The 27,660-nt window shown below is 36.7% G+C and overlaps 1 protein-coding gene across 5 annotated transcripts; it reads left to right on the top strand.

Annotated features, from left to right (window-relative positions):
- The first annotated feature begins 394 nt into the window (after window positions 1-394).
- LOC106099715 lies at window positions 395-27,370 on the top strand. 5 transcript variants are annotated; one of them, XM_013278336.1, is made up of 15 exons: window positions 395-928; window positions 4,917-5,035; window positions 16,798-16,917; window positions 21,230-21,566; window positions 21,657-21,940; window positions 22,502-22,701; window positions 22,786-23,831; window positions 23,996-24,241; window positions 24,321-24,589; window positions 24,870-25,109; window positions 25,680-25,878; window positions 25,962-26,087; window positions 26,180-26,347; window positions 26,850-26,964; window positions 27,199-27,368. In XM_013278336.1, the coding sequence occupies exons 2-15, from the start codon at window positions 5,007-5,009 to the stop codon at window positions 27,336-27,338; spliced, it is 3,519 nt and encodes a 1,172-aa protein (XP_013133790.1). In that variant the 5' UTR covers window positions 395-928; window positions 4,917-5,006; the 3' UTR covers window positions 27,339-27,368. The 5 variants fall into 5 exon arrangements, with proteins under 5 accessions (XP_013133790.1, XP_013133792.1, XP_013133788.1 ...); XM_013278338.1 differs by lacking the exon at window positions 16,798-16,917 and having other exon boundaries at window positions 396-928; window positions 27,199-27,365; XM_013278334.1 differs by lacking the exons at window positions 395-928; window positions 4,917-5,035 and adding an exon at window positions 13,239-13,741 and having other exon boundaries at window positions 27,199-27,370.
- The last annotated feature ends 290 nt before the right edge of the window (window positions 27,371-27,660 follow it).

The following is a 27,660-nucleotide window of genomic DNA, read 5'->3' as shown; positions in this document are numbered from 1 at the left end:
AATCTGTTCATATACCGATTTATACCGTATAGAATTCTACTTTATGTATAGGATTAGCGTAGAATAAGTTTAAAATACTGGATTTAATCTATAAATGACATTTTGCTTATTAGTGTTGACGTTAATGAAAAGTGTTGCAATATCAATTAAGATTGTGGCGCCCTCAAGTTATGTTTTTAGGCAGACTATGAAGAATATGATGTTCCAAATCGTCAAAGTATTTTTAAATTTGCTCTAATGTTAGAGATATGCAATAAAAAAAAAACATTTACTCGTGTACAATCCGTTTAATGATATGATCCATTAAAATAAAATATTTTAATTTAACTTCGATGTAGACTAGACAGTAAAAAGTTTGACTTATTTGACAAAAGGCCTTGTTACACCAATACATACCATATGAAAAAAACATGGACGAATTGGAAAAATTAAAAAATTGGTTTGCTTAACGAGGTTGCATGACTGCGTGTCACGTTAGGTCTTTGGCAGAATAATAAAACGCTTAAGTTTATTTTGTCAAGATCTAAGGATTGTTGAACTTTTCCGTGAAGTGATTTTTCGGAGTTAAGTGTTTTAAGTTGTGTCTATACCGTACTGTTTTTCTAAATCAGCAAAACGAACTACTATTTCTTATACCTTACGTTTGTACTGTGCGACCGTGAAGGTTGAGAATGTTACGTCATTTTCCCTCTAGTGTCTTGTAGAAACATATATATTTTGGTTTGTTTGGTGCATCAGTGTTTTTCTCAAGATATTAACAAAATTAAGTGCAAAGTTATAGTAAGTGTATTGAGTTGTTAATAAATATTGGCGCTCTTACACCGGCTGCGACAAGATGCCGCCATGTTATGTAGTTTTGCTGTCAACTACTGGTCGCGGTTAGCCCTGCTTTATTACCCTTGGAAGATTTATCTTTGTTTGGACTAATGTAAGTAACATTCCTGCTTATTTTACTCCCGATAGGATAGTAGCTATACAATACAATACTATTAGAAATATTGCTGTGTGGTATTGTTTACTGCAGTTTATTGACAGTCAATGTATTTATGACGTCATGGAGCGAGTTCACTTGGAATTTTAGACTTCTAAATCTTGATACCAACGTCTTTGACTATTTAGATACATAGAAGTTATAACTATATTAGTTCTGAGGTATTGTTACGTATAATTTTTGTTGTAAAGGTATTTAGATTTAATACTTTTAGGGAAGTCTTAAAACATACTTGCTATCAAAACATGTTTATAAAATTATATTATAATGTTGATATATCTGAGGAGTAAAGATAATTTGTTTTCTTAAGGTCCAATAGGATTGGTATCAAATTATTTTGGAAAAATCGATTTTTACAAATACATTTATTGTAGGTTATTTTTGTTTTTTTAATAATTTATTTATTATGATTAACATAGCTTATTCACTTTTGAATGGCTTAAAAAACGAACAAAATAATAAGCACAAGCTGTTGTCTATGCCTACATCCATATGAAATTATAAAAAATCTTGATTTGTAGCCTATATGCCATTCCAGGTTGTAAATTACCTTTCTGTTCCAAATTTTATTCTGACTCTTTCAGTTGTTCTAAAGTTAATGGTGACAATCATCATTCTATCCAAATGTTTGCATTTATAATATTACGTTTGACTAACTTTTCCCTGCATCACACTCTATGTTAAATTAGAAAAAAAAAATATAATTAGTATCTTAAGACTTTATTGAGTTTATATTGTACATCTATAGGAGAAACATTTTTACACATGACCATTCATCCATCTAACATTTACAATATTAATAAGAAGTTGAATAGACCAGTATGTAACACAGTATAATATTAATGTAAAAAATCTGAAGGAAATTATTCACTTCTTGGATGAGAAACATACATAGATTTTCAATAGAACCAAACCTAACTAATGCTCATAACCACTGATAAATGGATACATCATTGCTTGGAAATGATGGCTTTTTTATTTTTTTATAATATATGGTGGCAAACGAACAAGTGGCCACTTGAATCCAATGAAATGAAAAGTGACCGCTGGCCATAAACATTCGTAATTGCAGATTCGTTGCTTACCCTTAATTGAGGAAAGAAGAGACACACAAAAAGAGGACATTTCCTTGTCCTATGCGTCTACTCTACCGTCAAATCCACTTTTTCTTCCCATCCTTTCCTATTAAGAAAAAGGTGGATAGGGAAAGGGACTAAAGTTAGGCCTTTCCTTTATTAAGGCTTAAACATGCCCATGGATGTTTTGACAGTTAATTTTGTCTCTATGGTTTAGAACAATCACCGTCAATATTAACCACAACGGTCAGTCGAAAAGGTGAAATTAAATAGGTACAAAATATCACTTCTTATAGCTTATTCATAAAGATCAGTGACCATAACCTGTGGATTGCATATTTAATTTGGAATTTCATTTTCAAATTTGGAACGGTTTTGGTGCTTCTATCTCTACTCTTCCACATTTATATGTGGCTATTGTTTTCTGGAGCTCTCTATATTACCCGTTCTTTAACATGACATCTATATTTGGTCAATGGCCACAGTTTGTGTAATGGTTACCTAGCAATTTGAGCAAATTGTTAATCTTAGATATAAAACTAATGATTGTGATATGATATGAGTCACTATGTTGCTACCTTAGATTTTGTATATTCAAAAGCTCGGTAGTAATTTGTTTACTTTAATTACTACACTAATAACTGACTTTCGCCTTTACAACTACAAATATAAATACAACCTAATTTACTCTGTGATAAGCTTTCTAAAGATAAAATAATTTTAAAATCGTTTTTAAGTTGATTAGGGGCAAACAAGTAGCCACCTAAATCTACCAAGTGCCAAGCAACTGCTTCCCCATAGACATCCTGCAGTTGCAGGTGCTTTGCCGACCCTAAATGGAGGATGATATGCACATTCAGAGGATATTTTCCCTTCTTGTGAGGCACCTCCTCCATCAAATCTATTTTTCCGTCCAACCCCTCCCTTATAAGAAAAGGGTGGAAAAGGAAAGTGACTAAATCCTTGCTAGAGGCTTAACCTCTAGCGAGTACCTCTAGCATCTCACGACTGTCTTCTCTGTGTTTGTGGTATTGCACCATGCAAGCCAACCCATTTTTCAGTTTGTTGTTACTAAACTGTAAGAGAAAGTGTAGTGTTATTGCAACATATTACTTTTCTTTCAAGCCTTTGAAAATATTAAATTATCCTCATGTTTTTGCATCATCAAGCTATTGTTTAAAGTAGTGCATTTGAAATATAATTGATTAGCACATTTGACTAATTGAAACTTTACATTTAAAAGAAGATAGCCATATATGGTAACAAATAAAACAGCTTGACATAGTGCTACCGACTCATCTTGAGAGTTCACTTTCATATGACTAACTGAAGTGACATGGAACTTGTTAGAGATACATTCTAATTGTTTCATTTACTGTGATATGTAACATTCAGTGACATCTAAAAATTATTAATCAAGTACTTTTTCTTCATTTTTGCTTCTTTTTTCATCTTTTTTTTTTCATTCATGTTTATTTCAGTTATTTAAAACTTTTTTTTACTCTTCTCTTTCTATGCATACTATTCTCTGTCTAATCTATCTTGCCATCACTTGTTTTAGAGCGGAGGGTGGAAGGGAAGAAGACAAAATTAGGTTCATGTTAGATATAAAACAAATCACAGATTTGCATCCACTTTGTGCTGGTTTTCTGTGTGGCCATGTTATTACAGATAGTCAAACTAGCCAATTAATGCAACAGCTTGTATTGTTAACTTTTAAAAGTTATCTTGTTTAAATTTGTAGATTTAAAGATTTCTTTATGAACATATGATAGTGACAAAATTTATGTAACAAAATAGTGGTTGCGTGCCTGATTCCTACTCTTACTGAATATGTATTCATGAAATATTTTTTTAGAAGATTCTAGCAATTATAAAAGTATCTCAAATTGTGCAATATTTATTAATGTTTCTAGTGTTCATTTCCAACTAAGTTTTAACTTGTGCTAGGACATGGTTTACAACAGAAGCCAAGAGGTGGTATTTAAACCATTAGCTCTTGTTTCCCAAGCCAATTTTGCCAAGTATGTTATTAATTTTGAATGTGGCTGTGGAAATTGCAAATAAACTTTTGTTTTCTTGTTTATACAAACAGATTTAACATTAGTTAAACCAGCAACAACTACATAGTTGCTGAGTGGGTTACATATGAAGTAGAAATCTATACTAATGCGTAATCACACACTTCTTTGTAGCATAGGATGTCAGCAATTACAGCATATTTTTGAATAATTCCTTTTTTAATAAAAAAAACCCTACATTTACGTTATGTTTTAGTCTACATATTTTCACGCTATTAAACTTAGGGGGTAAATAAATTAGATAAAAACTGTAATTTAGGAAAGAGACCATACGCTACAAGCTGCCAAAATTAAAAAGCAAGATTGCCATCATTGTCATTTGTTGATTTGAATTTTGACATTTGCAATTGAATTTGGCAAATGTAAACAATAACATAAAGTTATTATAATTAAATTTACTATTTTGGCGATATATAAAATCTTACCTTTGGTTAGATGGGAGTAGAAAGTCTAAAAACTATATGTAAACAAATAACCGATTATGATATACATTATGATTTTTAATTTATCACACACTTTAAGACAATATAAGTACTAGCTGTTGCTTGTGACTTTGTCCTCGTGGAATTTAAAAAAAAAATTAAAAACATAGTCTATGCTACACACTAATAACATGGCTTTTTAAAGGAGAACGAATTTTTGAAAACGGTCCTGTAGTTTTTGAATTCCTTGAATACATACAAAAATAATACAATACAAATATTTCCACTTTATAATATTAGCGTAGATGGAGCTGTAGTATACCGTAACGAATATATGTTGTTCCAGAATCAGTAGTACCATCTCCAGCAGTACTAAAGAGTCACGGAGCACCACAACGAGGCGCTATTCAGCGCCGATTACATAAATGATCCATTTATGCAAGTTCTGGGCATCGAAAATGCAAGGTTTGTACCTTTTCAAATATTATTCTTGTAATGCTTTAAGGTAAGAATACCTTAATCTTGCAATTTTACGCAAAACAAGCATAGTCTTACTACTCTTTGTCTCTAGTCCTGGCTTTAAACTCAAGGCCCAGGCTCACCTTTGTATGTGGTATATGGCTTATGTTCTGGGAGCTGCTAGAATACCCTCTTTTCAACATTGCGTGTGATACTTTGTAATCCAACGACTGTTATAAGTCTGCAATCTTTTATTTTCGAACATCTTGTGGCACAATTTAGTTCGCAAGTTTTTGGTTTTCAGATCAGAGATTCAAACAGGCAAAAGTGACTTGATGATTCGATACAGTTTGTAGTATGTCGTCCTTACTTTGGGAGCTAGTTCTTTTAATTATTCGAAAACGAAAATGTTGAAATTATTTTAAAGTGGTTCGTACAGGACACTACTGTTTACGTGAGAGGTGTACTTTTCTCGTTTCCGGCGCACTGTCTTGCTAAGATACTCGTTAAAAGGTTAAGGCATGTATTTGGTTACCTTGCTGCCTGATGTAAGTGGACGAAATAGAAGAAAAAAGACATTATATGGTTTTTGGTCTAGCCTTGGTGTTTCAACTTAATATTGCATTTCAAGAATATGTAAGGCATGTTTATAGATGTAATTGAATAATCTCTTAAATTGCCTTTGTCTTTATATTTCTTTATGATTCTTGAGACTGGATCGAAGCAGATCGACTCTTTTAATTTAAATACGCATTCCTATAGTTAAGGTTTAGGCATGTGTTTAATGTAATTGTCTTTTTTTTTCAAAAACTAAAAACAATAAGTATTTCAATGAAATTTCTTATTAATTACACATCCTTATTCAATTCTATAATTATTAATAAATTCAGGATTTTAGTGAATTTTGTCTATATTCTTTTATATTTATATCATATGAGATGGCGTAGGACTAATTCCATGGTCGTTCTTATTTCTTCCGACGCCATCACCAGTCCATTGCTACCTGTTTAGATCGTTGGTTCGAAAGTTGCCGCGATTTTCAAAATAATGGAGGAAATCTATACAGTTGGAATTTTATCAATTCGTGTCCACCGTGTAGTCACTACGCATGTCCTGCCCAAATAGTCTAAAGACCAAAGTATCTAAGAACAACAATAGTATCTAAGAATTTGCGTAGCCTTGTGTACGATGAACTTAAATATACATGTTCTAATTTCAGATACGGGAATATCAGATATAATAATTTTCACTAACATGTCAGCACAGAAATCTAAGTACTACAACTATTTTTTTATTAAATGTCAATTGATATCGTAATCAGAGACCGGTTGTAATGTCATGCCACCTCTTTTTATTACACTAGATCTTGTTTATTTGGATTCTTCAATGGGTTGGGATTTAAAGAATTTTATGCGTGACATGAGTAAAGAAGAGAAATGATGTGTTTGAAGCTTACCAAGTCGATAACTCCTTTAATGGGTACAATGAAGAAATTTGGCGTGAAAGAAAGGGCGCATTTACTTCTGACATGTGATGTTCGGACCCCCAAGCGCCCTTATCTCTTACCTAATTTCTATTTATACACGATCGATGTTCTTTCCTTGTGATTCCCACGTAAAATTACCCCATCGACAGTTGAGAAATTTAATATTTATCGTCCAATGTTGGTGCCAGTTTAGTTCAGTTCTATTTTTCCTGCCTTGAAAGGGCGGTACAAGTTATAATAAAGTATAAATTTTAAAAATCGGTTGCTTGTCAAAATTGGATTGGCATTCCTTGCCAGCAAAATATTTCCTAAGTAAATATTATGATTACCTTAATTTTAATTATTTTATTTTAGTTTTAATATTCAAATATACTATCACGATGGCTTATCAGTTAATCAAACTCTTCAGGAGACAGGACCTTAGCGTTGCATATGAATGCAAATACATATTTTAATTTAGAAAATCTACTCCTGGTCCTTTGTTGAAGCCTCGTAACATAAAAGCGAGTAATTTTTTGTTTGACTAAATTGAATTCAATCTCCATAGTATAGTGTATACCGTGTTATCAAAGGCTCATGTATATGTTGAAAACATTATCCTTATTATATTGGATAATTTATGATCCTTTGAAAATTAACATTCTATTGGAAAGAAAATAGAATATTTTTCAATATAGAAATCAAACGCTATTCAATTGGGTTGGTTATCATGGCGACGGAGTGACGGCAGAGTCGGTAGGCGGTCTCCATGGCTACGGAGGTGGCGGCGGCGGCGGCGGCTGCGTGTGCCTCCGCCGCGGCGGTAGCTCGCGATCGCGATCAATCCTCGCGAAGGAAGCCCGCACCCGCCTCCGCCAACTCCGTGCCCCGTGCTCCGCGCATCTCCCCAGCGCACCCGCTCCCACCCAATATGTTTCTAATAAACTGATTCAATACAACTTATAAACGACACGAGGAAATCTCTATCATTACATGAGAAAATTTGTTTACCTCTCGGATAATGGTGCTTAGACAAATAAAATTTGTATGATAATTTTTTATAACATTTTTCTAGATCGTATACTTAGCTCGAATAGAAAAATAAAAAATATGTTTATATTAGATGCTGGCAAAAGGTCTTTTGATTTTTTCATAGAAAACAAAATTAGCTTTTCTCTTAATTTCTTTTAAATATAACTTTGTCGTTCATTTACCTTAATAATATTAATAGAAATAGTAATCGTAACGTGATTTGTTTATATTGATAAGCCAGTTAAAGAATCCATTCCAGATTCGAACTATCCACCTTTCAAGGATTACTACAGTAACAAGTCATTAACTTTATGTACGGTTTGAATACACAAATTTACTATTCGTTTTATTTTTATGTTTACCTTCTGGTCTCTATGTATTCGACTTATTTTGTTTGTCTAAACGCGAAAGCAACTTTGGAAATCATTTTTGACAAATGTGATAATTAAATGTATTTGTTTGTCTTGCCATTATTCCTAAAACAGTAATAAATTAGAATGCCAATTTCGGCAATCAACGAATCATCACGTCAATTAATAGAAACAAATAACAATCTTTCGTTGTTTACGATACGGCGTCTTTTATATGTTCATTTAAACGCTAATATCTTATTAATATTATAAATGCGAAAGTTACGATGGATGGATGTTTGTTAGTTTGTACCCTAAACGGCTACACGGATCTCGATGAAATTTGGCATGAATGTAGAGGATAGTCTGGAAGAACACACAGGTAACTTGCTTTTATTTTTTTTTAATTCCGCGCTGACGAAGACGCGGGCTAAAGCTAGTGTATAAATAAATTTGACACGGTCTTAGCATGTACCTAAGGATTTAGTTTATAGATCTTCACAAGTGGTTTTTATTTAATTACTTTATTGGCAAAGCCCAAAGTATCTTAAATCAAAGGTACAGTATAATTTAATGGAACTAGAAATATAACAGTACCTATGTCTAGATCAAATAAAAACATTATCAATGGTTTGATCACTGTCGGTGGTTGTTTACTTTTTTCCTGAAGCTATAAATTATCATAATGTAGTTCAGACGAGATGATGGTTATCTCTTTTCCTTGCTGCCTATTACGTTAAAGAGACTATATCTAGCTATGAGCTATATCTATAAGGCGATATGTCTGTCGGTCGACAAAAAGATAGCTAGTCCTGAATTGTCGAAACAGGAAACTGATTAGACACACACTGTATGACATTATTGCAGTTATGGATATAAAAGTGAATAAGTAACACTAGTTTCTATCTTAAATTATTGAAGGTATATCGCAAAAAAATTTCCAATACATACTTTATGCTATCATCATCATCATCATCCTCCTAATCCTACTCCGGTAGGGTCATCACAACAGGTTTTTGTCTTCCAAATAACTCAGTCATCACACCCTTTTTGATACTTTATGCTGTCATCTTAAAAATAAAATAATAGTAGACTGGAACACACTTGAAAACTGACTACGTATCCAGATTAGAATAGCAAGAGCAATACCATGAAAATATGTACATTTAAGTAAATTTTTATATAGAACAGGAAGGGTAATCTAAATTTTTGATTGAGATGGTTTAGGAAACCAGTAGTCATATTACTTTCGCATATTACGATAGTAAAGCCATGAAGTGTAATAGTAACAGGTATATATTTGTCTCACAAATCTGAATGCTGCTAAATAGTACTGGTTGTCTATGTAAATGTGCGCTTTGGCTGTTAACTGATACATGGATAACAAACCATTGAATGTACATGTATATTGGTTCAAGGCAGGATATTTTAAATGTTAGTGTTACACAGCAGTCTATAAGGATAAAATGTTTTCCTAAAAAAATATGTTTATTTATTTCAACATTATTTGATGATTTACGTTTTCTACAAGACATGACACGGCACAAGCGAATGATTCACATTTAACCTTATACGACACCGAAGCGGGAGTGCATTTTTTAATAATATGTATTACATTGTATGACATTACTTGCAGTGCAATTATTAATTATACATTTGCGGTAAACATTGCCAATTTAACCTTTTAGATGCTCAGTATTTGAACAACTGTACAGTACAATGAAATTGTGGATTTAAAAAAATAAGCATTCGTATTAAGACCGTAAAATTTAAAGTAGTATGTTAATTTTAGATTGACATAGTAGTGTTAAATAATCGGTTATCTCTTGTTTTAACGGAAAAGAACGTGACCTTGACCCCTCGGAGCATAGGCCTAACCTGCCCCAAAAGACTTCAATTGAAAGTTGTGGTCGATATGAGCGAGTATCGTGTTCGCGCCTGCGCCGCCCTGCGCCCTGTCGCCTTGCCGCCCTGCCGCTCGACCATCCCGCCGCCTTCTCGCTCCGCTGCCCTCCCGCCCCGCCGCCCGACCGCCCCATCGATCTGCCGCCCGCCCACGTGACGCAACGAACTTGTTCTCGTCTCCGGCCCCCGCCAACTCTCCATGTCATGCGAAACTCACCATCTCCGTCTACTTTATTCACAACGAAAGTGATCCTCTACGTAATACAACACGAAACAACATTACGCCTCGCCTTCAAACATGTTCACCTTATAAACTACATAGGAAAAACCTGTCTCACTGTCTTATACCCAATCTTATCATTCCGCTATTTGCATTTAAAACAAGTTAGGTTCCTCACCAGAGTCGAAATGTTTTTATCCGTATTTGCGCGTTAAAGAAATGCCATACATTTAATTTTTATGAAGTACATATCTTTGCTTACATGAAGATTATGTAACCATCAAAGGATTATAATGAACAATATTATATTCTTAGTATATGTTTATTTTAAAAGTAAATCAATTACAGTGTGTGGTTCTATTTAATTATGACATTGTGTTTGCTCAAAGGAGACAAGGCTCCCGTTCCCCGACCAATATATCGTACCATTTATATTCTCATTACTTGTTTCATTTCATCGAATTACTTATTCTCTCTTGAGAACGAACATCCATTATTTGTTGTTCATCAAGATATAGATCTTTCATAAGATAAGCAACGCATGAAGCATTCTTCTCGTGATTGTTTTCCTTGTTTATATAAAAATTAAAAAATAGGTAAAAGTTTTGTTACGTCTGACTAGTAATATTCAAGAAATAAATATTAATTACAACAACATTACATAATTATTATTTGTATATAACTTAACACAGCTACATTTTTGTAATGAAAAATACGTATCGAGTAAGTTATAAAATTTGTTGCGTAAAATATAAGATCAATAAAATGCCTATTCAACTTTCATTTAATCTGTTCAGAAATGTTAATGACTACAATTCGGTGCATCGACCGCGAATAGACCATCGATTATTTTGTTGAGATTGTTTATCGTACTTGTTTAATTTTAACTACATATATCGCAACCGTTTAGCTCGTTGTTTTCTTTTCATCTTATTTTATTTTCGTAAGTAAGATTTCTCTTTCATTTACTTGAAAGTACATTTTGTGAAAACCTATATTAGCTTTGAATGATTTCTAAATAACATTATTGTTACATTCCTGTTGGACGTATAGTATGTTTTGCCACTTATGGGTAGGTAAGCAATGTTGTGCCGTCTACATTTTTTATTTGTACTTTAAACAACTATCAACTAGTTCTATACGTAATGACATTGAAAATATTTATCGCCTTATCTCTCAAAGTAAAGCCACTAAACTATTTTTACATTGGATTTTAAGATTAATTAAACATAAGCATTATAAGGTTAGACAAGTTACACAGGTAGCCTAATTTTCAAGATTTTGGATGTTACATTCTCATGCAAATATTTTAATAACTGGAGTTTTATTTTTTAAATAGATTGACAGATTACTCATCCAGACGTGGTTCAGTTCTAAGAGTTAAGAAAACCTGAACCGTACGGACAGGGCTGCCTAGAAGTGGGCTCAATTGTACAGTATTTTCACAAACAGATTATATGAAGTATAAACCATTAAGTATTAGTTTAAAACTCCAGGATGAGGGGAAAACTTGATAAATAATTCAGGGTTATTAATACATTTGTAATCTGCTTTAACAACGTTATTTCTCATTAAAAAGGACAAAACAAGTGCCCTAAAAGGAAAAAAAAAAGTCAATATTTCTTTGAAAGTGTAGATGTATCGCTGCAGTGTGAGCGAAAGGACGGCGTTTTCATTACGACTTGGAGCTGAACTTCCGTTCAATTAGCTTGTGACTTGCATGAGTTATATTCAGTGTTTTTTTCTAATTTCTAAGATTTCTTAGACATGTCAAAGAATGATCAACAATTAGGAATAGTTCGATTAAAATAGTAATTACATAATTTAATACATTTACAATGTTGCGATGGTCAAGAACTTTGGTGTTTTGTGTTATTTATGTCGACTTGCAATTTGATTCGTCGAGTTGTCATATTAGGGCATAAAGCATGAGCATTGGCGGTGTAGGAGCCGGGTCGAGTCGTAAGCGAAGACACCGGCGAAGCGGAATTAGAATGAAGTGCGCGGCTGTGCGCGGCGCGGCGCGGCGGTGGCGGCCGTGTGCCACGTCATTGCCGTGACCCACTGACATAGATCCGCGGGGCCGCCTGCACCGATATCTGCACGCGCCGCGCCGCCACCCGCCGCCCGCCTCGCTCTTCCTCTACTACAACATACCTCTTTAGCTTTATTTACCTCAACCTCTTATTTTTTTCATACACATTCAGCATCAAATACACTATAGTTATGAGTAATTTTAATCATTATCCTGCTAACGTGAATTCTTTGAAAATGTTATGAGTATGAACTGTTACACTGTCGCCTAGTATGACCTAGTTTATATTTTGTTTGGTATATCTTAGAAATACATGTAATTGTGTGTGTTGTTAGTTACAATGTGTGCCGATTATTCAGCTAAATTTGTCCAAGTTCGATTCCCAGCTGAAGTATTTTGTAATTTATTCATTTGTATTTGAATTAATTAAATTCATGGTCGGCGGACTACATTGATAATTTACTTGGATCGTAAATGGTCGAAAATATTATAAGTATTTTGTTAGCAATATCTACCCCAGTATAATTAAAAGTCGCGAGAGCTTATCACACCAACGTATTGTAAAATAAAAATTACTAACTGTTACGCAATGAATGACCTTGTTATCTAAATTGTGCACTTGACACAAATACTGCTCCATTTCACTTTCATGTCTACAAATGTATCTACCTATCTACAGCGTTGTGCATGATAAAATATCATTATTTAACTACCTACATACTTATCTTTATAATTTAGGTATGTAGTCTTATTCTGTGTCAAGATAATTTGTAATTTCTATTTTATTTTATTAAAAAGTCTGATGAATAAAAATGGATTGTTGTAGCTATTAAAGACACTCCAATAATAAATCTTTATTGGTTATTAGATGATAAATCGATGGTAACATTGTAAATAGTTTTGTTTGTCTGATATATTATTTATCTTAATTTCAATAATATTCTCCGGTATGTTATCGGCATTGCTCGTCGATGGCACTTTGACGTCTCGAGCTCGACGATCGACGAGTGAGATCGAGAGACATTCAGCAAGATGGAAGCGACGCGGGTGCGACTGCGGCAGCGATACGGTTCAGCCAGTCGGTCTGCTGCCCGCGCCCCGCTCTCCCCCGCGCCCTCCCCCGCCCGCGCCCGTCCGCGCCGCCGTGTTGATAATTTGTGAAGTAGTGAACGACAAGGATGTATGTATACGGATGTCTCGTCTTTCAGTTGACTTTCATCGTCGTTTTGTAGCGAACGTTTCGCACGGATTTTGATAGAAAATTGCATTATTTTATTAGCTGCGTAATAAAGACGGTGCACGTTTTGTCGCTGTAATAACTAGTTAAAAACGTTTAAATCCACTTCGTACCTTCGGACATATAATAAATTTGGCGTGCGGTTCGGAAATCTGTTAACAAATTAGCGTCGCGGCAAGCGTGGCGCAATGCAGTGTGTGTTTGGGTGCGGATACAGACAGTGTTGTTTAAAGTTTATTCGGGGAGACGTTAATCTCGACAGCGGTTGTAGTGAGTGGTCCTGGATCATCCTGTAGCGATGCTGCCCATGGTGCAAGCGGAACCCGTGCTTTTCAATTCCGCTGGCAATTCCGTCGATGGGGCCCCTCCGCCCGCTACACTGCCACCTTCCCTTAATTCGGACTCCGATGTCGAAGAACTAGTTGATATATTCTTTGACATTGATGTTGCTGTGAGTACCTTCCAAAGGTAATTATCATTGATTATAATAAACTTTGCTTATTAGATGTAGAATCTTTACAGCGTATAATAATTTATTGACATTGAACTCTATACGGGAAATGATAGTTAATTGTTAGTTTCACACATTAATTACGTAGGTCTATTTCTGTTTTTGAACAATACACGTTCCCTTGTACAAATTCCAATACATTATTTTGTAACGAAACTAATTTTTTATTTCGTTTGTATGAGGCGTGATTCACATATAGAAATTATTGAATGTTATCTTTTATTTGCTTAAATTATTTCTATATTTTTAAGTTTTGTATTGAGTTATAATTTGGTTGTGCTGATTAACCTTTTAGAACATTATACTCTTAAAAGTCGGTAGGGTAACCATGATATGTTATGAAGATAACAATCAAATGGTTTATGTTTTTCACCCGTAATTCAGTGAGGTAGTTCTTATTAGACACAATACTTTAAGACTAAACGGATTTTCCTAACACTCATTAATTGTATGTGAAAAATGTCCCCCCCACCCAGTAAAGGGGTGTTAGAATTTTGCAAAATAGTATTTGTAAAAATTTGATGTTGAAAATATGTATCGCTTTAGACTGAATAATATAATATGTTAATACTTATACATTTATTTCCATAAAATGTAGATACGTGAAATTGGACTTGATTGTTTTTCTTGCATTACCAATTTTATTGTGTGGCAACAAGCTGAAAGTGTGTAGTTTTTATAAATGAAAAAAAGTTGCCAATTTAGCTTTGGCACAATTACGTCGTTCCATTATGACGCTCACACCGGCGCAGCACATTGGTGGTATCCCGCTTGCTTGCTCGCCCAAACGGCAGATATTCACCAGTTATACAAGTTTTTACCATACGTGTTCCATCCTCGTTGCGAATCAAATTTGTTACGTGTGGGTATATTCGGCTATACCAAATCCGTACCAAGCTTGCTATACGTGATCTCATGTATTGCACGTTTAAATTGTTAATTGTCTCTGTATCGGTTACAACATGCCACACACATATAAACTAATTTCCAATAAGACTTTTTTTTAATTGACCAAATAACAATATTTAAATTATAAACAATAGATAAAAGATGTTAATTTCAATTAAAACTTGTTCATATTCATGTGCATTAATATTTAGCGGTACGTATATTGTAATTGTCACCAAGAATTACATGACTCACAGTAAACTTTGAAACCATTTAACGAGAATTGAAAAACCTTGATAGTTTTGCAGTTTCATTTATTAGTAAAAATTATCCGTATTAGTGTAACCTAGCAGGTAAATGTCACGCGTAGAAGCAAATTAAGTTAACTTAGGTCAGAGTTCAAAATAAAACTTTTAATGATATTTGTTACGAATGGTTATGAATTTCGGGATTTACTAACATGGGTAAAATTATTTTGTTATGATTGCACAATATGTGTTATAAATATATGTGATTATTGTGCGGTTAACCTTGCACCTGATAGTTTGGATACAGCATGCTTTGATTTTTGCAGTGCGCCGCGCCGACTCCGGGCGCGGTGCAGGAAGTTGCTTTCCTATATCGCGATCATGCCGCTTCCAAATTGTTCGTCGATGACGTGCGTTTTATCTTAATTTAATAAAGTCCCGATGTAACTCTCCGTGTCATCTTTATGCTTTACTGTTAATGATAGCTTTCTAAAGTTGTAAAAGTTTAATTCACTATTAAATAATGTATTCAATATGTTACTGCTACCCGTTATAATATGTGGTCGCGAGACCTCAATATATTATACCTTGTCTTTTCTGACTGTAAAATATACTTAACGCCTGTACACTAGACGGCATCTACATACTACTTTCCACCTTTTCGCTCACCATGAATAATAAATACCTCGCGTTTGAATTCAAGCTTTCAATTTCCGTATTAGCACAAAAACCTTACAAAAAAGAACCATTACGACGCGTTTAACCTTCGCAGTGAAGTAGAATTAGGGTGAGGTACGGGCGCGATGGCAGCGCTCGACCGGCCGCGTCTCGTATGACGAATACCCTGTTAAGTAACATTTGAAAAAGCGAAATCTTCGATCGCGTAACGCTTTCAATACTTATCAACTTTCACCAAATTTGTTTTCACTGGCCGCGGCTGAAAGACATTTGCCGTTTAATGCGTTAGTTAAATATTTCATGTTTCGAGTTTTTCACCTTTAGCTTTTACTTAAGGATAACTTTACCGATTGTGTATATAATAACAATGATCGTCATAAAATTTCAACTATAATATAGCTTTCAATGTAAGCAGGGCCTAGTTAAAGGACCCCAAAATTTGGCGAATATTTATTACAGTGGTCACGCTTATGGAGCGTTGTTATTCCGAACATTATTATTTCAAGGTTGCGCGGCCGGCCGTCGCAGTGAGGTTGCGTCGTGGGGCTCCTCGGTAGGCGTCGCTTAACTGGTATCTCCGTCCCTCTTGCACATTAGCCTACAACCTATACTGCACTTGGCATTCGATATGTGTATCCTCGACTTGAACATATAACTCTATACTCTTCGATATGATTTACATTATGATTGTGTATATATGTAATTGCTTGTTTTGATAACGTTCGAGTTTATAGTAAATCATCACACGAACAAAAACCTACATACACCGGCGAGCTTACACGTCAAATTTGTTTAACAGTAAACATGACTCACACGGTAACAACATTAATTTGCACAATAATAAGTCATAGAACAATTGTGTACGTACATATCTATTTGTTAGTGAATTTGATTCGTTTAAACTTTTTAAGGACCATGCCTAAGCTTTAGTAATTGATTGCGGTGAAAATATTAAATTAAAAAATCACCATGTAAATGACGTTGGTTATTTCTGCGTTATCTTATACTTTCACATACAAAATGCAAACGTTTGTTGATAATGATGGAAGTGATGAAGCAGATGAGGAATATTGGCGGTGACAATATAAATCCTTGCATTTCATCTCGCTTTGTTTACCGTTCGGCCATTAATGTTTCATCCATCATCATGTTACGACGAGCGATTTAATTAAAACGATATTTGTTTGCTGGTTCTGTAGAATTGAATCCTGTGAACTCCAACCGGGAGACACATGGAGGGGGATGCAAGGCAAGATGAGCGTGACAACGCCGGTTAAGAAGATAAGAAAAAAGTCAGACAATAAGCCACAATCGCAAATGTACGTATTATGCGTTCTGAGATGTTCTTTTATAAATGTTAGGAATAACTTCATTTTTATCACATTGTAACAACGTGATACATTATTTACAGTTACATAAAGTAGGGTTGGGTATTTGTTGACAAATATGGGTTATAAATTTAGTGAATAATAATTTAATTACTTGTTTTACCCTATGAAATCAAATTCCTACTTTATTATATACATATTTGTTTTATTTAAAACTATTGGTCTTTTGGTTCGATAAACAAACTATATATCGACAAACGGAAAAAGCTCGCTGATCTTAATTAAGTTTCAGCTTAATATATACTTAATATCTTATGGGCCTGAAATACTATTTTGTTTTTTATTCTAACAAACAGTAACAAAGCGAATATCCCTCCGTCGTATTTTTTATTCTGCGTGAATACGTTTCCTACACTTAATCGTATCTAACTCGACTATCGATGAATGTATTACTTGTTAAAATAAGGCCGTGACTTTATACTTGTACGTCGTGTTTTTTTTTTAAATAATCTAATTTTATTTTGAACTGTTCTAACTAGTATGCTGCGAGCGATCAGTCCGCGACCCACCGGTTTTATGTTCCTAAAGTTCTATAGCGATAAAAAAAATACCGCCGCGTTTTTCGGATATCGAGTTACATTACATCCTGGCAGTATCGCACGTCTCGACAACCATCGCTTAGGATAGGTCAATGCTAAACCGTCCTATTGCAGACTCATAATCCTTATATTATTTTCAGAAACAATGATAAAACTTTAAAGTGCACATTTAATTATTTCGGAGGAAACAGATGAAAAAATATTTTATTTATGGTATAAGGAAGTATGAATTTACTTACCTATATTAGGTATTGTTTGCCTCTATCGGTAAGACTCTAGAGCACTAAGTTTAATTTAAAAATTATATCATTGTTAAAAGCTCTTTCATCATCAAATAACTTGAACTATCTATAACTATAACATATCAAGTTTTTTTACCGAAGCTAAGGCTAGATGTTAACTGCTTATATGCTTTTTTAAATTGCCCTAAGATACAGATTTATTTCATAAAATGCTACGTTTGAAACCAATTCGTGAAACACGCAAATACACGCAAGTGCGTGTATTCAAATTTAATTACGTTCTTATTCTTGATTTTTTTTATTGTAACATTACTTTTCATAGAAATTCTCCAACATATTTAGCGACCTTCAAAACATGTTTTTATATTACTTCTAAACAAATTGTATTATACGTGCCTATACCATTATTAAAGTGTGTAGACAGCTCAGTTTCCATTAACAATAAAATTGTGGAATTTAGGCGTTGAGCGCTTTAAAATGTGGGACCTTAAAGAATCCTTTTCAAGTCGTATAAATTGTGCTCGCATTTTCTGTATTAGGATATAGATCTTCATGAGGGAGGACTTTTTGGAATACACGATTAAGAAGACTTAAACCCATGCTAATTTTACTGAACGTTGTTAAATATTTATTTTGTTGACCTGGGTAAAGTATTTAAATTTTGACTTTTTAGTAAAACCTATGAATAAATCGGTAAGTTGCTCTGTTTTCTGAACACTTTTCTTGAGGCTTTTGGTTTTGGATATCGGTCACCTGAAACGGTCATTAGCCCTTTCTAAACGAGGAGTTGACCACGTCGTCAGTTTTTTTTACGAAGGAGGCATACACATTATTTGTCTAGAATTTTGTACTGTTGTCCCAAAATTTTCTGGCGTTTTGTAAATATTCATATCTTTAACACGTTTTCATCTTATTTCGAGAAACGATTCTGACACGAGACGATGAGACGTTTCCCCTTTTTTTTAATTCGTATTTATCGTAATAAGTCGACGCATTTACTTCAATTAGCAGGATGATGTTACTTATGAGCGATGTTCGTGAAAGTAATCATGTATGTCACGCGATGAATCAGCTCCGATCTTGATTCTCTTTTGGCTCTGTTGGATTGTCACACAATACTTCAAGCCTAAATCAAATGAATTCGATACTTGCATAATTGTAGAGGCACGACGCCACTAATTTGTTTTGTCTTCTTCAATTAGGTACATAACGGGTCGAATATCTCGAATTAACAACTGATTAGTGCAATAGTACAGAAAATGATTGGATCTTTGGCCGCTTTTAATTAAATTGCATTTATTTTTTTAATGACATTATTGTATCGTTTGTTATAATGCATGTAAGTATTTGTAAACAATTGGACGCACTCGCTTAGCCTGTAACAGACTAGCTGATGCCCATGACTTTATCCGCATAGTTGTAAATACCTGGAAGCTGTCGGTTTTTAGTCTGCAACCATTTTTTACCGACACAGCGCGCTAATAAATCATTTGTAGTACTATTTTTAAATACTTTAAGAAAAATTTTACAATCCAATCAGTTTAAAAAGAAATATTGCATCAGCTTATCACTGTCAATTGTATAAATCTCTTGGAAAAGATGCAATGATCTTTTCTTTCATAAGTCCCTGTTATCGTGCACTTGTTATAATTGGTGCGACTTTTAGTTTCGTATCGAATGATAAATAAAGATTAGATAGTTCGAAAAAGTAACTAAGTAATAAACTACTCATTACACAGATATAAAACTTTAAACTACCGTGGATTCTACAAACATATTGTTCGTATTGTGCCGAAATGTCGGGAGCTCAAACATCCTAATCATGGTAAGAAACCCGTATCTTACCAACATCATTACGCTGAGCTGGCTGGTTGTAGTTTTTTTATTGGATCTGTTTTAGCGTAAAGACGTGTTGGTGTTATCTAGAGCGTGGTTAGTCTGTCAAGGTGTTTGTCATTCAATAGTGTGATTATTCTGTTGATATATGTGTTATAGTTGGTGAATATCATTTATTATTTTAAAATATATCGATATTTTGATGGTTAGGCATAATCAATTTATTGTAGGACTAAACTAGTGAATGCTGATGTGCAATGCGGCGAGATTTTACAATTTTCCCAGGAAAATTAAAAACGGTCGGCATTCTATCGTTTCGGCGGCATCGCATAGCAGTCGAGAGCGTGTCTTACGCATCGATTATCGGTGCGAAGTGCACGCGCTGTTGCATAATGTGCTGTTAACATTATGCATACTTAGCTGAGAAATTACGCTTATTAAGTTTAAGAACGTTTTAGTTATTGCAGTCACATGCAATTTCTCTATTCTTCGGTAAATTATGTCATCACTAATTTATGCATTTCGTTGTCTCATTTGGTTACATAATTTAAAAAAAAACTTTATCGTATTAAATGAAATGTATTATACGACTATTGTTTCTCAAAGGTTAATTATTAAGGTTATTTATTCATCAAAGAGTAAACCTTAATTTCTAAGAAATCTAAAGAAAAAGGACAAACAAGGAAGCGACTCACCTAATTAAGGTTGATAATTGAAGTTCTGTAGGTGTAAAGGGATAAATCTTATTTATTTATTCCGCCTGTCCCTTTCATGGTTATCATAAAACCTGATAGGTGACCGGGACTTGGCCATTTAACAATTACGTCATTTCTACGGCTTTTTTTTCTCCGAAGATTATTCAAAGCTAATTTTAAGTATTAAACTTGGTCCTGCTGTATTCTGTTTGTTTTCACGTCGGTAAAATTCAGAAAAATCATGAAATAGGCTTTAAATATTGTTATGTAACATTTATCTTTTACATTCGTATTGAATACTTGGGTATATATTTTTATTTTTTGAATATTATTAGCATTTTGTCAGAAATTATCAGCGATAAAAATTATATGTAGATTTCAGACGCGGTGAGTGATTAGTCATTGTGATGTGCTTGAGCAAGTTTGTGACAATATAAAAAAAATTGTCCTCTCCATTTTCCTTATCTAATCTACGGCGATGTTGCTTAACGTTTTGTAACCCTACGACGGTTTCTACACCGCTTCAATCCAATTTACAATCTGTGCTACTGTTGTTGTTCACTAACACTTTTCATATCGCCTTGATATTGTTGCAATGACGATACAAATATCACTTTTTTCTTACAATACTTTCCTTCACTTCTTGAGTCCTCTGTGAATATACTAAGATAGGTATGTATATGTATATAAATATTTTTTTTAGAATGTCATTTGTTTATTACTTTAATCTGAAGTAACAGAAATATTATGCCGCTAAACATTTTCTAGTTACACTCATCTTCAAAGTAACCGTTATCGTAATCTACTGATAATTCAGTCCTCGCTACTAGTGTTGAGACTACATATCTCGATCCGGGTTACAAATAAGATCCATAATGTATGTATTATATTTATTGCCGATCAGAAAATTGACAGCCGATGTTTTTTTCAGCAATAAGTGTCACAACGAAAAAAGGCGGCGGGAGTTGGAGAACGAGACCATAAACCAGCTCGAGGAGCTTCTTGGGACCTGCTTGGCGGAATTGAAGCAGCCTGACAAGAACGGCATCGTACGCGAGGCGACGCGCGAGATCCAGGCGATCTTGAGGCGCAGGCGCGACTGTCCTGGCGAGTGCCCGGTGCGCCGCGCCGCGCTCCGCTCGCCCGTGCAGGCCGGCGAGGTCAGCTCCACACAGCCGCAGCCGGCACTCGGCCCACTCGCCCTGCCCGGCACCCCCGCCCCCGCCCCCGCTGGCTTCTACTACAACGGTTTCAACAATCTCATCGAGGTATTCATACTTCTCTATTGTCACAACAAAAATACTATTTGTTGGCTCTTGCATTATGTCTACATATAAATTTTCATTGTTTGTTTACAGGCTCTGAAACATTACACTAGCAGCCTGGGCTGGGTCTTATTAGAAATTAATACTAATGGGGAAATCAAATGCGTGTCAGAAAATATAAAAGATCTTATTCATGTCGACAGAACTGAACTGTACAAAAAGTCGATCTTTTCACTTCTCCACGAAAGCGATCATACGAAGTTGAAACCTTTACTGAGGAATTCACAGGCGTTGGTTTGGGATTCGGGAAATATCGATAAATTTCAAGCCACACAAGTTCGCCTTATCAAAAGTACAAATGCTAACGACGTTACTGGGTACGTACTGATGTCCATTTACCGCACTTTTGCACTCACTTGTGAAATGTAACAAGTTGTACTTACTACACATACACATCTTTAGCTAAGAATAAGCTAGTTTTTTTGTATACTACTAAACTTCATTATATTTTTATCGTAGAATAGAAAGTAAAGCTTAGTCTACCCGCAGCCTATATAAGTTAGGACACCCAGTAATAGAATTATGTGACTATGTGCTTTGCCTTAACTAATAGTAATATACGTTGGTTCAGGCGTCTAAAAGCTGATTCATTTCAACTATTAGTATTATAATGACTTGCATAAGAAGCGCGGATCAACACGGTTGAATCACCAAGTATATGTATGAATATGGAGGCATGAAAGTGCGAGGTTTATTTACGTAAAGTGCAAAGCACAGATGAAATGGAAAATAAATGTATTACAAGGGTAATGCAACAGTATGGAATTCCTTGTTTTAAGATTTCAATATGTTAAGGATGAATAATGTCAAGGAATCAGTGTTGGAATGTGTGAATATGTGGAAAAGAAAGTATATATAAACGGAGGTTGTAATTGCAGCAGGCTGGTGGACGCTGTGATCCACGCTGCGCCGGTACGCGGCTCGTGCCCGGAGGAGGCCGGCTCCGTCATGTGCGTCATCCGGCGCTGCGAGGACGCGTCGGCCGCACTTCTCCCAGTCGACGGCGGCCCGCCCGCCATCACTAACAAACTACCGGAGAACATCATCTTCCGACTAGACTGCAAATATACTATTTTATGTAAGTTCCGTCCTCTCCTCTCATTATGTTAGCCAAATTAAGAGACGATGTTTAATACTTTGACATCTGTTCTTTATTTTTCAGCTTGCGATTTAAGTGGAGTGGAAAATTTTATAAACTATCCCCTCTCTCTTGTGGGTGCTTGTTATTTGGAACTAGTCGATAGCAGTGATCGTATTCGCGTAGCCGCGCATTTACAAGAGGCTCTGTGCGGTCCCGGGCCGCCGGCAGTGAGTGCGCCCTTTCGGTTACGGGTTGCTGCGGATAAACCTTCCTTCAGAGTCAGTGCTCTATCGCGCCTTTTTAAGGCTAAGCCGCCTTCGGTGGAAACTGACTTTATAATGTCCACGCACACTGTGCTCGGAGACGAAGAAGTCGACCTTTTAGACGTCGCCGGTTCCAGACCGCCCGTCGGCGGTCCGCTGATGTCCGTTGCCAACGGTGAGTCGTCCGGCTGCGAGACGCGGTATCGCTCCTCTATGAGCCCCTCGGATGGACAGTTTTCTATCAACGATTTCGATCTCGAATCTTGGACCCCTGGTTTTCAAATAGGAGAAATGTCGTGCGAAGATACAAAGGATAGAAAAGAGTTGGTCGGGGAAGGATCAAGCACACCGCCTGCCCTACGTGCACCGCCGCAGTCCAACGAGGGATCGCAGTCCTCCGTACCCGGGGAGGAGCATAATCGTTTGCGCAGCTTGCTCAGTAAAAAAACCGGCGTATCTGAGTCTGTAAACTCGAACAATCGCATTTTAAAAGATCTGCTCAACCAAGAAGACGAGGAAGCGACGAGCAGCGAGACGTCGGCGCCGCACACGCCGCACACCCCTCACACGCCACACACGCCGCACACGCCGCTCACGCCGCACGCGTCGGGCACGGCGCTGTCCCCGCTGCACACCGCGCAGGCGCATGCGCGCCCCATGGCGCCGCACGGGCCGCTCACGCCGCACACGCCGCACACGCCGCAGACACCACATGCGGCCCACGCCTCGCACTCCACACACGCCGCGCACGCGCCGCACGCACAGCATGCGCAGCACGTGCAGCACGCGCAGCATGTACAGCATCAACCCTCGCCACACAACATTCAGCAACCTCATCATAACAACTCGGAAGTTTTGCTCAGGGTATGTTCATTTTATTTCATTATTTTATACTTTGTGTTCATCTAATGAAATTATTATACTTGTAGGGTCACATAATTAATTTTTAGTTCTTTACTTTATCTTTATAGAATAAATGTTACGGTGGACAATTAAAACGATTTTCTAAATCATTGAATCTTTTTTAGATACTAAAAGAAAAATCCGACGAAGATAATGAGGAAAATCGAAGAAACGCGTCAGATAGCACTCGTGGAACTTCACAACCGTGCGCATTGCTCTCTCAGTTACTTTCGCCCAGCAACGGGCCCTCCGGCAATGGCCGCGCCCAGGACACCAGTGATAACTACCTCGAAAGAATCGGAATGAAGCGAAAGTATGAGGAGAGTAAGACGCCCACTAACGTCAAGAGAGCTACGCCTGACAACCAACAGGTAATGCTCGTCTTACTATTTTCATATATTGACAAATCAAAGCAGACTTGTTTGACACGAATAATTTATTGTGACGCAGGTGACATCGAGCGCGGTGCCGGTGGCGTCGTCGGCGGCGTCGTCGACGGCCGCGAGCCCCGCCACCAGCAGCAGCACCTCGCAGCGGCCGCTCCGGCAGAAGAACCAGATCCTAGTGGCGCTGCTGGAACAGGCCACGCCCTTCCCCACCCCCAACCTGCGCGGCTACGAGCCCGTGCCGCGCCCGCGCCTGCCGCACATACCGCACCTGCCGCACCTGCCGCAGCACCAGCACCATCATTCCACATTGACTAATATGATAACTCCCCAGTAAGAATGCGTTTTCAATGTTATGAATATCAACAGTGTCATTGTATATCTGCGATTCAAAAGTGCCCATTTCTATAGAATAACTGAATTCTTCATTCTTCCACTGAAGTCATCATGTGGGGTATTGTCTATTATAAAAGTTTATTAAAAGTAAAATATTAAAGTGTTTATTTTTTTTATATTCTCAAACAATGATATTTTATAACAAATTATAAACCGTTTTCTGTAAGGTGTCGGTAGGACAATTCTAGTTTTTATCATTGTAACGTTTGCTTTTCAGTAGTCGAGCGAGTAACGTGAACGGCGGCAGTGTCGGCACGGTGACGACGAGCGTGGGCAGCGTGGGCAGCGTGGGAGTGTCGGGCAACGTGGGCAGCGCGACGTGCACCACGGCCAGCATGAGCGTGCCCAGCCACCTGCAGATGGTGCTGCAGAGCTCGCGCGCCGGCTACCCGCACTCGCCCAGCGCCGCGCACTACGCCACCGCCGCGCCGCACCACGCCTACAACACTCAGCCCTCGTACGTTTCTTACCTTACCAATATACAAACAAATATCACATAAATTAACATGATAGAAAGAGACAAAATATTAAAGAAATGAAGATTGATTAAATCCATATACAATGAATGTAGGTTGACTGATAACTACTGATAAAATATAAATGATTGTATATATTAAGATTTTCAACATAAAAGGGTTGCATCGATTTCCTTTGCGGACCACCGTTAAAGTGGTTTTTACTTTAGCAAAAGTATCAAAATGTTTCAAGGAATATGTTACTTAAAAGATTTTGCTTCATATTTAAGTCGGTCAAACATCACTGGATATGACCTCGCCAAACAGATCAACCTTACGATTACAAGTGTATTGTATAATAGATAGAGACGACAAAAACTGATTGTTTCTTTTTTTCTTTTCAAATTTAGCAAGAAATAATACAAGCGAAACATCTAATGATCGCTTAACAAAATTTTGCATTATATATTTACGATCATGAAATTTATTAATTAAAGTAGAGCTATAAATTATTATTTCCAAATGGAAATTGGTAATTGGTTACGAGTGTTATCAATTGAAACAATTTTTAGAAACGACAACTCGCGAAGCCAAGCGAGTTCCGGGGGTGGGGCTGGGGGTGGCGGCGGCGACACGGACGCGCCCAGTGACCTGATGCTGTCGTACATCTTGGACGAGGTGATAGAGAACATGCCGTACGCCGAGCGGCCCGCGCCCGACGTCAACGTCCTCTTGAACATGGAGAACAGACAGCTCAGATCAGAGTTCGCTGTAAGATATTCTCAATTTTAAAAAAAACCTGTAAAGACATAAATATTGTAGATCAATGGTATGTAATGAAATTTTGTTATCAGGGTGTGAAAGAAAAGAATGCGGTGATCAACGCAATAACCCAAAGTCTGATGCAGTACGAGGCGGTTTCCAAAATCTCCGTGTCTTCCAGCCCTGGAGCACCTCCGGTGTACTCGGTGCAAAGCCCGGTACGTTTCTTATATTAGTATCATAGGAAATAAAATAGATTAACCTTTTTTTAACTATGTTGTGGAATTAATAATAATATGTGTTGTGTCAGATGTCATGCAACATGGGCGGCGGCGGCGGTGGCGGCAGCAGTGGCGGTAGCGTCAACAGCGGCATGTACGGCATGGGGCGCGGCGAGGAGTCGCGCGCGCTGGTGGAGCAGCACCGCGTGCGGCTGCTGCACCAGCAGCGCTCGCAGCAGATGCTCGTCTCCCCGGAGGTAACATACACAAGCAAAGTGCACAGACACCCAACTTTAGTCCCTTTTCCTTCCTGACATTCTTATAAGAAAAGATGGGAAGGGATTGTGGACTTGACGCTGGAAAAGACGCATAAGAAGGGGAAATGTCCTCTTTATGTGCGTTTCCTCCTCCGTCTATTAAGGGTAGGCAACGCATCCGTTATTGCGAATATCTATGGGCAGCGGTCACTTCGCCAATTTTAGCGGATTCAGGTGGCCGCTTGCTCGTTTGCCAATTTATGATATAAAAAAAAAGAAACCACAGAGAGACAAGGCCCTCCTCCTTGGTATAGGTTATATTAAATCTACATAAAGGGAGTTCAGTTAAATGACTGAATGTAGCATTGGGAGTAGTTTTAATTTTGCTTTTCAATTAAAATAAAAAAGGAATCTGCGTCTTACATGTAACTCATGTAACTCTCAATTTTAATTTAAGTGGTATTCAGATAATTTAAAAATGCGTGTGACGTGCCCGTGGCAGGCGACGGAGCAGTCGCAGGCGGACCTGGGCTCCACCATCAACGCGCTCGTGTCCAACGCCACGCCGCCCAACGTCGCGCTCACTCGCACCGACTACCATCATGTATATCATCAAAGTATGTATGCTTTGTAACAAACATTCATTACGATATTCATATATTTTGAATCTTATTAAAACCATTTAAATAGACCGATTATTACATCTTTGCCCTTTTGGCGGATGTTTTATAAACAGCCTCTAGATTTTAGTGTGTAGGGTGTCGTTTGATTTAAATTTTCTGTGAATTGTCACGGAACTAAAATTAGACGGACATATTGTTAAACATTATTGATGAACTTCCTCTTTTCAGATCAAATGGGTTCAAATTACGGTACAAATAAAATACCAACGTCCCAACAAAATCCAATGCTTAGCCGGCAGCTGGGTGTAAGTTTTTGCATTATAAACATTATTTTGAAAACAATTGAAATAACATTTTGGCTTATGTAATCATATCTTGCAATAACATTAAAATCGGTGGTCAATATATATTGGTAAATTTATTTAGTAGAAGACTTACATACTTAGCGGAAGATATTGTAGGATTGTATTTTATTATATTTATTTCAAATAATAAAAATCTATATAGCATTAGTCTGAAATGTGTTACACAGTGATATGTGCTAATACAGCGATATCAACCTACGCTAGCTTACATATAAATCTATAAATAACCACTGTGGTTCCTGGCTGAGTCTCACCTATCCATCTATCCTAGGCCGCAGTTAGGGCTGTCGCGCACTCGGCACAGTAGGGGCGCAGCGCATTCCCG

The sequence above is a fragment of the Papilio polytes genome, unplaced genomic scaffold, assembly GCF_000836215.1.
Source record: "Papilio polytes unplaced genomic scaffold, Ppol_1.0 DF824102.1, whole genome shotgun sequence".
Lineage (NCBI taxonomy): Eukaryota > Metazoa > Arthropoda > Insecta > Lepidoptera > Papilionidae > Papilio > Papilio polytes.
This window is presented reverse-complemented; position numbering and strand designations above follow the sequence as displayed.